Genomic DNA, 13,684 nt, shown 5'->3' with positions numbered 1-13,684 from the left:
GAGAACAAGTGAGTGAATAAAAATTACATTTTCATTATATTCAATGAGCAGTAATTTGATTCAGTAATTTCACCTCACTTCACTTGATTTGAGTGTCAGTGAGAGGCACGGTGAAGCATAAATGGTTGGTATGATGTGTAATTTGCCCACAGCTAAATGATGAAGAACAGACAGATGTGTTTAAAGTAATAACACAGCCCTGTGGATGTGTTTGGTTTGGCAGGATTTTCACTCCACACTGAGATCTGCGCCGAGAACATTCAAAAATGGGCAATGTGGGACATCTAGTGGCTGCCAGGCAAACCACAGCCCACTGGAATATTTTAATCATTAGCCCAGTTTTTTAATCCGAATTCAATTCAATAATGTTTCCCTGGAGATCAACAGTTTAATGTAATGAAACACTTTATATCAACAATGAAGCCATGTGCTTCTATAGTAGAAACTCATTTTATGTTTCTCATAATAAGAAAGTTTCACATAACAGTCAACATTTTGCAAATGTAACATAGAAAATGTGAACATTTTATGTCTGTTGAGCCTTATTTTTTCTTTTAGTGCTGGATACTATAGCTAAAGAGTTGACAGCAGGGTAAATGTGACAAAACTGTGACAGAATTAATATAAGATCAAAAACAACAAACCCTAAAACCACAAGTGGAAACAAATTTATTGCAAACCTATTGGCAAATTTTATTGTATGAGTTAGTTTAAAAAAAAACAGAGAGATATAATCTCCACCTTGTCACAAATAAAGACAAACGCAATGTTCTTGTAGTCTGAGAAACAGTCATAATATTAAAATGCAATCATTTACGAATCTGGTAGAATTAAATGAATCAGGAGCTGGATGATGCCTTGTCGAGCAAAACTTCCAAACATTCTTTTTTTTCAGGGCTGTGGTGTGCCATGTTCCCTTGCTTGGTTGTTTTAACAATAAAGCTTCGGTTGAGCAATAGAGCAGACCTCGCCTCGTCTTCTTGCCCGCAAGTCGCCGCTCGAACGCCACAATACGAATAACTACCAACTTTGTGCAAATAATGGATGTGTTAATTGAGCAAAGGTCGATCGATCGATCTTGCGCTTGTTGTTAATTTGCATGAATGCTGTTCAGTGGATGTTTGTCACTGCCGTCCTGTAACAGTTAAACGTATTAACCTACAAAAACATTTCTTTCTACAAATTGGCAATCTCTCTCTCTCTCTTTATGTTTCAGTGATGCTGTTTGTGTCTATGAAATCCATTTCCTCACACATTGGCTTGTAATGTGGGATTGTTGTCACAAGAGGGCCTCAGTGAATTACAAAACAAGGAGTTTGACCGTTTTCAACAGGAGATTCATCATTATTTTACATCCTGCAAAACCTGTAGTTAAAGTATATTCTGAGTAATTGAGGAAATGTCACCTGGCAGATCAATTACTATCATTCAACTGACATGCTTGATGTGGTAGGTTTTCAAGGTTTAAGTTTGTATCTTTTCCGACAGAGAAAGGGAACTTACATAGCTTCTGTACGTTAATTTAGGAAATCAATCAGAAATTGGATGAACTACAATTCTTGGGACAAAAAATACGAAGCAGAGCATGAATTCCATGCGCCTTCATGTTTAAAACTGTGATCTTTAGTGCACAGTTTGTTTGTTTTTTTTAATGAATATAACCCCATATCATACTTGAAGCTCTCATAAAAACAAAAGATTTGTCAGACTAATGCTAGATTAATTGAAGTTTTCAATTAATAAAAAGCTTTCTTTCGCTCTCTAAATAAATGTTTAGAAAGGTTTGATGTCCATCGAATTGTCCCCTTTTGGTTTTCGTTTCAGAGGACTGTGGATGAATGATCTTTCTTATTTGGTGAACTGCTCCTTTATTTGTAAAGCGCACAAACTCCACATTTGGTGTTGGTGTCTCCGCCCAGTTCCACCGCGCTCCGCGTGCGGACTCCCCGCCCCGTGCGTGAGTCTGGACGGGAAGATAACAGTGGAAACTGGGCAGGGTCGCCTGCACATGAAGGCAGCCTCGATCCTTGCGCGCGTCGCGCCGCGTTCTCCCCTCTCTTCCTTCTTCCACGCATGACGCGCCGACGCGAGGACTGAACTGCGCTCAAACTTCGACTCCGTGTGACATCTGCGGTCTCTGCGGGCGTTTCTGCGCTCGCGCCGGCGGCGTCGCTCAACTTTGAGAAGTATGCGGGTTTGTTGTGAGGGCTGAGGCGGAATGCGCGCGGCGTTCGGAGGATTTTCACGCCGTGTTTTCTCTTTGCAGCGTCTGTCGTGACTTCAGCCAATCCGCCGTGGCCATCTGAGATCTCCGGTGTTTTTTTGTTTTTTTTTTTATCTGCGCGTGCAATCGGTGCTGCACGATGTGGAGCTGCGCCTCCAGCAGACTGTTTACCTGTGTGGAAGGAACGCAGCGAGTTCGCGTGTCGTGCCCGTGCGGAGGCTCCACGGACACCCGCCGTGCGTAACGCTGGTCCTCCATGGAGGACTGCTGGAGGAGCAGCCGCTCATCGCAAACCCGCACTGTAGGAGAGTGAGTAGCGCTTGAACCGAGATGAGTCAGGACCAGGACGGGATCTCCTTCGCCGTGCCTTGCTTTGGCGCTGGTCCCGGCAGAGAGACGCTCAGCGGGGAAAATGCCAGCGGCGGCGGCGGTGGTGGTGGTGGTGGATGTGCTGGAGGAGGAGGCGGCGGCGGAGGGGGCTCCTCCGGAATCCCTGCAGCCGGGACTTTCTGGCAAGACTCGGTGCTCGGAGGCGGGGGTCTGTGCTCGACCTCCGGGAGCTGTCCCATGGACGGCGGGGGCCTGCTGTCCACCGGCAAGTCCAGCAAAAGCAGGCCGGTGACCGTGGCGTACGTGGTGAACGGAGAGGCGAGCCAGCTGCTGAACGCGGAGAGCATGGCCCTGCAGTGCCTGAAGGACGCCTGCGACGCGGTGGGCAGCCGGCTGGAGACTGTCAACTTTGGCAAACTGGACTTTGGGGAGACAACAGTGCTGGACAGCTTTTACAACGCCGGTAAGCCCCGAGGATGAATCTGACAAATAACTCCAAACCCACCAGACACTGATTCAGTGAGATCAAACCCTGGGGGAATAGGGATGACTTGCAGCTTTTTGAAAGAAATTCCTCGTGCAAAGAGGGGCACACTGGTCCTGAATACCTTCCTGTTTGTATTTTTAGATCAATCTTTTAGATTGATTTCAGCTTTGCCGCCCATTATAATGATTAAACTGTAATAAGCTCAGACCTGGAGTGTAGTCACTCCGTGAGTGCATGGCACAGGAATGTTTGCCCTTCCTTTAAATCACTCTCAGAGGTCAAAAGTCACATTTGCTGCGGTGCCACCGTTCCTGGAAACAGGTTGCTCTGGGCTCCCAGAACACAACACTCAGCTCTGCTTGTCCGGGCTTGAGAAGCCAGCCAGTGTGTCAGTTATTTCCACACCGTGCTGTCAGAGCTGGAGCTCTCTGGATAAAAACAGCATCATTTAAATTAGTTTAATTTGTTCCACAAATGAGTGGATGGGGGTGGTTATTGTTATATTTCCCCCACACACTCAGATTGTCCCTTTCCGTTGTGTGCCTCCGGTATCCTGTAGCAGTGTCATGGTTTGAACCATGAGGCTGGATTTTCCACTGGAATTTACTAGCAGAGAACCAAACATCAACCCCCCAAGAAAAAAACACTTTCCAGCTATTTTTCATCCAGTATATGTAGCAGTTTGGACCTCGTCCTGCTGGAAATGTACAGTTGCATAATGAGCCACGAAACTCCTATTTAAGTCGACTTTTTTAGGTTGTTTTGGTCAAATGAAAAAAAGCAGCTGTCACATACCGGAGTAGGTTGATCCAGTTGATATGAGGCTTTGCTCTGCAGATACTGCAGAAGTAATCCCAGCACAGACTCTGGAGTTGCTGACGAAGCCCTTTTTGAACAGCATCTCAGCCAAAAGGCTGAGTAAGTGTCCACAACACGATGTTTCAATAAACTCGTGGTGGAAAATAGCCTTACTTTCTCACTTTAATTGCAAGACGATAGAAATGAATACTCTTGCACAAAAGCAGTAAGTCCTGAGGGACAAACCTGAAGGAAATCTTTAAACTGGGTCTGTTGTCTGAGCAGCTGAGAAAGCATTTAAAAGTGAGATGACACAATTGGTCGGCACGGCGGAGTACTGGCGAGCACTTTTGAATGCAGGTTTGGTTCTTTTCTGTCTTTAGTTTGCATGTTCCAGTCCAAAAACTTGTTGAGAGTAATGTTCAAAATTGTCCATAAGTTTGGATTTATAAATGTACTAAATGCAGTAGCCCTCTGATATTCAGCTACTTCACACCACCAAAAGCTTTGCTTTCGGGCAGTTGCCGTGTCTGTTTCACATGAGACTGCCTCTTGGCTTCTCGTATCATTAGTTGTGCAAACACATCAAGTTCCCCGTATTATGTTTGGTCTTCTTTCTCTGAACTTCAGTGGAATTTTCTCATAATACACATGGGAAAGCGGCAGCGTTTTCCCAGAAACGTGCTGCCATATCCGTACAGACACGCTATTCATCCTTTTCCTGCTAAGAGCATGTAGCAGAGATGAAGGCCAGATAACACAAAACTTTAAACAATAAGTTGACAGTCGGCCTGAAAGCTTGTCGCTCCCTGTTTGTGTGGACGGATGAATTTTAAAGATCCAAATGCGGCGAGAAACCGGAGCGAACTCCCGTGAGTGTCGTCCTCGCGTGACGCGACGAACAAAGGGGGCATTTGGATCGAGGGTGTTGGAGTGCGGTTGCCTTGAGGCCATGTTACACGGGAGCCTGCTGAACTTTGCCAAGAGGACCTGTATCTTTTCACCGGGGCGTTTGTTTTCTGCACCCTGCTGCTGAACGCGGGCTCACATTAGAGTCATCAGCTCTGAAGCCATGCATCGATCAGCTGTAGTTTCCCCAGCTTGTCTTACTCACAGTGTGATCACAGTGCTATCGACTGATGAAAGTCAGTCGAAGGAGAAAAAAAAAAAACTTGCATCAGACATGGGCCGTCTGGTGGCCTGTAGGCTTTTGCACCCAATATAACTTACAAGACGTTTATTAAAAGCTACATGCATTTCAAGATTAAAGCCAGCCAATGCATGCATTTTGGAAGCCAAGCAAATTAAACTACAGATGTCTGGTGAACGTGAGACGTGCACGGTGTAAGCAGTTAATGTCAGTTACCTGCAGAGCAACAAAACAAACAGCAACTGTATGCGACAAGTAAAAAAATAACCCAGCAGCATTTCTCTTATCTTATCTCGCTGCTCCACCGAAAATGTAGTTTACACTGTAGTTGTGTGAAGTGAAGGTAGAGTTTCACTTCCACTTCTGTTCTGCTAAATACTTGTTGCAACACAGCTCCCGCAAACAATTCAGATAGCGATGATTACTTCAGCAAAGTTCCAGCCTCGATCCTCCTGCTGAGAGATTACAATGGCTGCGTGCACTCGGCTAACATCCACACTCTTTCACACATCAGGCTGAATATTCGCCACATTTTGTTGTGGTTTGTTGAGGTCAGATACCACCAAACCCCAACAGCTGGAAATCTTTTTTAACTTATTGGCATCGGGTCACGAACCTAGACATTGATACCTACAAAATGAAAAGCTTTAAAATCTCATGAATTGTTAAGAAATACCAGGCATTAAAGGCATTTGCTTTGAGGTGTTTTCTTTACTTCAGTTTTTTTTTTCACTGCTCTTGTGTTTGAGACACAAATCATTTCTCGCTTTGTTCAGCCTCATTTAGCGTCACCAGAAGGAAGCTGCAGAGGCTCAGATTGACGATGATGTAACTCGTCCTGCAACGCAATTACTGCCGCCGTAATGATCCACTAATGAAGCATGGCTGCCGTCTGAATCCAGCCGGGAGAAAATGTTTATTTCTTCGGCTGAAATAAAATAACCTGTCTCTAAAACTGACGGCAGCTGACGAGAGGATAAAGTCGGACTGAGGAGAGGAGCCACAGCGACATGAGGACTCGCTCTGAAGCACAACCTTTTCATAACACCTCTTGCATCGCTGGCTTTCACCGGGAATCCATTGCACAGGCTTGATCCACCTGTCATAGCAGGTTGGAGCGTTTGGTCACCGCTGTGGTATGCGGGCTGGTATCTCTCCGGTTGATTATTATTCGGCATTACCATGTGATTTATAGGCAGCACAATGACTTCTTTGTGAACAATAAGCGAGCGCGTTGCCGTGCTCTGAGTGTTTGCTCTGCTCTTGTTCTGAGCGGAGAGGTTGAGATCCAGCCCACAGATTGCTTTCAGGCCATTTGCCCGCTTGTGTTTTTCTACTTTGTGGTTGTGTTGAAGAGGTGGAGAGAGGCACGCTGTTGTGTAGCTATCACAGCAACAATTTTCTCTGAAGTGCTGATATCTCTGAAGTCCTAAGAGAAACACTTTATCATCAAGGAAGCACATTTGAACAGGTTTTTGTCCCAAAACTCAAACTGAAATTATTGATGTCTGCACAAGCAAAAAAAAAAAAAAAAAAAACAACAACAAAGTGCTTTACAGCTTCTTGTTTGTTCCTTGGTGCAACTTTCTCCCCAACCGCAGACCCAGACAGGGCGTGAATGTAATCTTTGCTCAGCGGACAAGGACCCGCCGGGCCCCGTGGTGTCGTCTGTCAGCATCAGCTGACAGCTCCTGGCTGGGAGCGTCTTGGGATTCACCAGCACCAGACTGTGCAGCCAAGCTTCCTGACCGGGAGGCTGCGCCGCTCCCAAATCCCGTCCACTGCTCCTCTGCCGAGTTGTTTACCCTCGCTTGTGTTTACTCTGCAAGCCTGGCTGCTTTGCAGTGGTTAGAGGGCAAAGGTCAGGAGGAATTAGCTGACAGCACCTCTGCTGGCATCTGTGAAAAAACTTCCTTCTCCTCCAGAGGAGCACTCTACAGCGTGATAGTATTTCTCAACAGGAAGACTCGTAATCACCGAGTCTGTCTCTCAATCATCTGCATTTCACTGAAAAGATCTCAGCAGAGACACTTTATGCATTTTTAGTGTTGTACCCTTTTATCTTTGCATGACCTTTAGACAAATGACAGTAAGGACTAACGGTCTTGGAGGAGCTGTGCATCAAGACTCCTTTTAAGGATGGATCAGGTTCATTTCAGGTAAAACATCCACAGAAACAGGCAGATGATGTGAATAGTATCGGTTTTGGTATCTTGACAAGGCTCGGTGAGGACTGACTGGCTCTGGGATCATACAGGATTTATTCTGATCGTCTTTATCTCTTGACTTCTGAAATGTTCTCCTTTCTCTCTGCTGGAACAGCTGTTATTACATTCTCGTCTAATCTAACAAGAATGTAAAGAGATGCAAATGAAACGGCACAGTGGTTTACGGTATGTTTCCTTTTACCTTCTCATTTGCAAAGTGTAATTTGAAGTGTTCATTATTCAGAAAAAGTTATGTTTAGCACATTTTATGGACTCGGTTCCATAAAATACAGCAGTTTCACCTGCAGGTAGAAGAAAAAAGCATGAAGTTGCATATTTCTTCTTTCTACCAGTTTCAGTGTAATTATCGATGATGGATGCAATCTCAAAACCTCAATTTCACTCTCATCTATTCCTCTTTTCAGTGTGTTCAGGTGTGTTTTCGTGAACTACTTCTCCTCAGTCCTATCATGCGGACTCACCCAGATAAGGTTGAAACGCTGTTTATTTGGCGTTGGAATAAAATCCCTCCTGTTTTATTGAATTCTGTCCCACGGAAGAGGAAGCAGGAAGCACATCAAAGCCGGCACGTCGGGGCAACTTGCACCGCAGCGCCGGTTTCTCCCGCCGTGTGTGTCTGTCTGCCTGCCGTGGATGAATTCACATTCTGTTCCCAGCTATTTCCCCCCCGGGGGCCACGACGCCGCGATTTGTAAACTCTCTCAGTCTAAAAAGGCAACAAAGTGGAGCTTAGGTAGAAAGGACCTGTCTGCCAGGAGAGAGGTGCAACTGGCACGTCGGGCTCATTTCCTGCATATTTTTTTTTTTCTCTCCAAGTATTTCTAAAAATAAATGAAGTATTAATGTCTGTGCTGGGCAGGGCATCTGAAGCACTGAATAACCATTGTCTGGTGTTTCCTAGAGCGTCCTCTGGGAGAATAGACATACTTGCAGGCAGAAATGCTCACTTGAAGGACGTGTATGGGCCTTTTTTCCCTTCCCAGGGTTGTATTTTGGGAGCCTGGCTGTTTACGCTTTATGGGGGGTTTGTGCCTCATATGGAGCCGAGTCTGACTGGGAGTTTATAGCAGATGTTTCGCCACTTTGTGAACTCACTTTTATTTGTATTTTGTTACATATGCATGAAGTTGTATCTTGCACAGTTCGAGTTTGTTTTTCTAAGTGTGGCGAAAGTTTGAACAGTCTTCTGCCGTTCCTGGAAATCTGGCAACGAAACTTAACACGAGGCTGTCAAAGTGGAGGGCGGGAGGAAACGGACTCTGATGCTGGAAATGCTTTCCGGAGGAGTCTAAAGACCCCGTCTGTCCTCGGCGTGGGCCGAGCTCCAGGGAAAAGCTCCCCATGAACTCTGCTCCACTAACGCCAGCCCCGGAGCCTCCTTCTCCATTAACCATCGGGGTGGGGGGGGGTCTGCCGTTCAAACCGAAGCCTTCACTCACATCATTTGCAGCAGTTTTCTCACTGCGTCTCCATGGTTACCAAATCAGTTATGTAATTGATTGTGATGAGTGCTTTATTAACCTAGCCAGCCTCCAAACAAGGGTCCTTACGACGGAACGGCAGGGCTCACACAGCTGGACCTTGACTGATAAACACACACACACATGCACACACACACACACACACCTTGTGTTCCTGTGCAATGACAGTTTTCTCATGGATGAAATTCTATCTCATAGCAGCACATTCCCTGTTCCTACTAGATGTTGCTGTAGCATTTAGAGCCATGGTAAAGCAGTGGTGAGCACTGTTTCCTCACAGTGAAAAGTATCCAGGTTCAATTCTGAGTCGGGGTCTTTATGTTTGGAGTTTGCATGTTTTTTGGGGTTTTTTTTCCAGATGATAACAAACCAAAGTGCCCGGATTAAACTAGTAGGCATAAAGACATTACTGTAATTTCTCACGTTCTGCTCTCTCGATCGATCTTCTTATCTTATGGTGTTCGTATTGGTGTAGTGGGTTGCACTCTTAGTTCACGGTGACAGCGTTGACGGTTCAAATCCATTCTTTCTTTAAGGAGTCTGCATGTGCCCCCATGTGGTTTCCTCTGAGAACTTTGGTTTCACATTTCAGTGCTGTAAGGGACTCACTCCATATTTCCAGACTCGCACCCTGCCTTATCTCAAAGTCAGTTGAGATGGTCCCCAGACCCCTGTGACCTTAAGGTGGAGAAATGCTGTAGAAATATTTTCTAGCAAAGTCAAACAAGACATAAAAAAAACAGCTGTGCTGCCTTGATGGATGTTCGTCTCTGTGTGGTTGTGGACTGTAGTGTTTACTGCTCTTACTGCACTTATCTAATCTGAAAGGGCCTTGGTTTCATCCAGATATCAGTACGTGCACTTGATTTCATTCCACTCCATTTTTGTAAACACAGCAAAAAGAGCAAATAGGTTTGTATTTGATAGATTTTTTTGTCTTTGTGGTAACAGTGCTCCAGAGCTTCTTATTCCACTGTGAGATAATGCCACATTTATAAGGAATGTGCATTTCCACAAGTTGGTGTTTATAGTAGGCCAGGCATATTTACACATTCATTTTGATTGATTAATTACAGAAAAGATAATGCATTCCAAAAAAATGTACTCATTTTCTTTATTTATGCCCTGTCACAGTGCATTTCTCAGCGCAAACAGAAAATACACAAAGTGCAGCACGTATTAGTTTGCTTTGCAGAGCGGAGCATATTGACCCGATGGTTCGAGGTTAACAGGTCACCGCAGAATGCCACAAGCACAACCATTCCTCTTCTCGCCAATCTGCCAGTTATCCTGAATACTTCTGTCCTTCCTCTTCTCTGAAATCCTCCACATAAATAGTGATGCTCTGCATGCAGACAAAGCCGAGCTGTGATGCCTTTCAATAGAAAAGTGCGTCATTTCTCTTGCATTGGAAACTCTGAACACAGCTTTGACATTGCAGCTGTGTTTCGGAAGGCCTTCGGTTGTTTGCTCATCAGTTCTACTTGTTGGACTGTCTGTGTGGATTTAATGTCGCTCATAATGTATCCGTGTTCATTTTTGTAGTTCATTCATCATTCAGGCTGCAGCAAAGTAGTTTTGAATAATGCATTAGTATAAGCTGCATATAGCTTTAGGACTGTATAGTATAGATGATTCACAGTCTTAGTGTTGTTTATAGCTGAAGGCTGTCGAGAGCAACTGTTTACATTTCTCAGCCTCCCACACTCATTAAAATAGATTTCTTTGTGTCCAAATCTGTGCTTCCCGTTTGGCTCTGGGCGCAGACAGACACTTTGCATTGCAGAAAATAATCCATATCAACTTGAGCAGTCTCCAGTGTCATTTAGATCCTGCTGTGATTATCATATAGAGCAGATCGCTCTTCCCTCCTCCCAGAAAGAGCTCGTGGAACAAGAGGAAGCTCTCGAGGGAAGCCTGAGAAGGATCCATAAAGAGGGCCCGGTGGACAGCAGCGCAATCTCCCGTAAATTCATGCAGCGCTTCACTTTTGGAGCTGCTCATCATCCACGGCCTCCTCCCCCCCCCCCCCCCTCCTGTCCCTCAGAGGCGCCCTGCAGGAACCTGCACCAGCAGGCCAAGTGCTGCTGAAAGCCAAACAGTGTGAGAGAGTATTGAATTATTTTCCCTCCTCTGCTTTGAGCTGTAGGCGGGGAATCAATTTGGTTTTGGTCAACAGTAGCAGGTCTCGCCGTAGGAGGTACAGCAGGATTATCAGGGCATCGCTATGCATGTTTTGCTTGGACTTTTTTTTTTTTTTTTTTTTTTTTTTTCCATCTCTCCCTGGTGTAGACACGTTTAAATTCACCTGTGATTTAAGGTGACACTGAAGATTACAGCACCGGCAGAGGTGAGCTCATGTGAGCAGGAAACCTTGGCTGTGAACAGACAGACTGGGTACTCGGGTTACTCCGCCACTGGCTTTATGCAGCCCTTCTGTCAACGCTGCGCTCACAGATCTGCTGTTATTTTGGCATGTTGTCAACTGTGGCAACGCATCGGTAAACAATCACGACATCGGAATGCTCTCCAGAAACATGGAGAGGCAGGGCCATTGAATTTCAATCACCACGTGAACGATTTCTCCCATTTTTTAGGATGGTTTCCCAGGAAGAAGCACGGTTCAATTCCATCGTGAAGAGTTTCTGCCGCAGCGCTTGTCGACACCGACGATGAGTGACACTGATTAGCCTGTGATCACATCATGTCTGGACAACTGTAAATTATTCCATCCTTTGATTGCGCAGCCCTTCAGATGTTGATTAGGATCATGCTGAAATTCCATGAAAATGATGAAACACTGTGACTTATTTAAACACGACCACTCTCCACTGCCCCTGATTTATTATGCAGTCTGGGGCAAATAAAGCTTTCGATTAGAATCACTCTTGCATAAATACTGCCTTTGCTTGTGCAACACGAAGTGGCAAAATATCACACTCCAGTCATCGGCATGGTTTCAGCAGCACGCTCTGCAAGCTGCTTGGCAGCTGTGAGACTCACGTCTGAGTAGACTTTGCTCCTCATTGTGCAGTTTCACAACATAAAATATCAGCCTTGTTCAAAGTAAGCTTTACTTGGAAATAGTGAAGCCAATCTGCAAAGGCTGCAGGGACTTTCTTGAGAAAAAGTACAAACTTAAAGATGCTTAATTAAGAGTTCATGAATGGAAACAACAGGTAACAGCTTTCCTTTCCACAGAATGGCAGAGTTTCTTTGTATTTCTTTATCAAACATTGCGGTGCTGGACTGTTACATAACTGAGAAACATGTTTACAATCCTCCTCCTCTCTTTGATAACAGGTCTTTGAGATAACAGTATCGTATCATCAATGAAGCGCTTGTGTTTTCATTAGCGTCTAAAACAGTATCAACTATTCTCACAGCGATCCACGAACGTGACCAGAATTATGCAACATGAAAATACACGTAGACGTCTGAAGTCTATTGTTTGTTTGGAGCCAGGACAGGCGTACACGCCGCCATCAGGGCGTCATTGCGTTTGGTGTCAAGTGTTGTCAGCTCTCCGGGGCTTTTTGTGAGTACAAAGCATTTAGGAGAGCTGATTGCTTTTCTTCACTCTGCGGGCTCAGTGAGACTCGCCTGCACTCATATTTGCATATATTGGGATGAATCAGCCCTGCCCTTTGACACACAGTCTTATCTTGACTCAACTTTTTCTTTTCCTTTCTCAGGAAACAGGTGATGTTTCCAAGCGCCGCAAAGCAAAAACGAGTCCTCCCGAGCTTTATGGTCTCATTGTTTTCTCTCTGTCTGAAAACACAGCCGGGCTGTATCATATTGTTGCCTTGTAATGGCCTGTTTGCATTAAAATCTCATTCAGATGCAATATTGATGGGGTCCACTGGCAGCGCAGGAATGAGACGGCTTATCTTTTATTCATCAGGCAACCTGGGCTGTCTGGATGTTGACATTCAGCTGTAAGCCCAAGATAGTTAAGAGGAATAGAAGAAGATTAATCCCTACAGTTTGTGTGTGTGTGTGTGTTTTTTTTTTTTTTTTTAACTTTACATTCGTGTGTGGGATTGTTGATGCCTATTGAAAGATTAGATATCCCATACAAGCTGTTTGTCTTGTCAAAACAGCTTCCTTTTTTTTTTTTAAAAAATACAATCCCACCTATCTAGTTTCAGATATTTATTGTTATACAAACATTGAATAAGCCGGCGTGCGTGATTCCAGACAAGTGCGTCACGGACGGGGAACTCACACGCGGTTGTCAGGCAGAGGCCAATCTCGCCGAGGATTAAGGTGCACTTTCCCTCCGCCGCCTTGTACGTCAGAGTGCCAAACCTAACTTGCACTCCATCAGAAAGCAGGTATCCTCATGTGGAAACGCCGGCTGCTCATTTCCAAAAGAAAACCCTCCACACATCACGTTACCACGCTGAGCTGCGGAGCTTAAAATCCCTCACATCCTGTCCTCCGCCTACTGGACTGTGAAGAAAATGTGAAGCCGTTTCCCAAAACTCGAGGGGGTGAAAAAAAAAGAGGTTGATGATGAGAACCTCGGAGGCCAACAACAAGTACTCATTTCCTGGTTGAATTTGCATGCTCTGATGATGAATACGCCGGGATGCGTGCCCCCTCATCACTGATTGAAGCTCTCCAGCAGCTCCGGCAGGCTCCTCTCTGCAGTGTTCAGTTGGCAGGCATGCAGAAAAAGTAGCGAAATAAAATCGACTGCCTGATATAAACCGTGGATTGCAATTGTGACTACTCGCATGCTTGCTTTGGGTAATTTGCTGTGATGGAGTGGGTGCTGTTAGACGCTTTTATTGCTTGTGTTGCAGTGGTTGGATCGTTTAGCTCTGAGATACACTAATCCCCGCTGCATTGACATCATGTTACATGGCTTTTAACACACAAATCAGCTGTCAGACACAAGTGTTGGACACATATGAGGACACACACACAGTTGTCTTTTTGCACGTCGTAAATGCAAAACAATTTTTCCCATTTTAA

At 45.1% G+C, this 13,684-nt stretch overlaps 1 protein-coding gene across 2 annotated transcripts in view; it reads left to right on the top strand.

Annotated features, from left to right (window-relative positions):
- The first annotated feature begins 2,010 nt into the window (after positions 1-2,010).
- Positions 2,011-13,684, top strand: part of map3k5 (mitogen-activated protein kinase kinase kinase 5) — a 55,741-nt gene continuing 44,067 nt past the window's right edge. For both annotated transcript variants that reach the window (XM_030110949.1, XM_030110948.1), the window contains exon 1: positions 2,011-3,017. In XM_030110949.1, the coding sequence (XP_029966809.1) occupies positions 2,555-3,017 (463 nt within the window). In that variant the 5' untranslated portion in view covers positions 2,011-2,554. The remainder of the gene's footprint in view (positions 3,018-13,684) is intronic.

Source organism: Salarias fasciatus, chromosome 15, assembly GCF_902148845.1.
Source record: "Salarias fasciatus chromosome 15, fSalaFa1.1, whole genome shotgun sequence".
In the NCBI taxonomy this organism is placed as follows: Eukaryota; Metazoa; Chordata; class Actinopteri; order Blenniiformes; family Blenniidae; genus Salarias; species Salarias fasciatus.
Note: the sequence above shows the minus strand (reverse complement) of the source record. Positions and strands in the feature narration are given on the sequence as shown.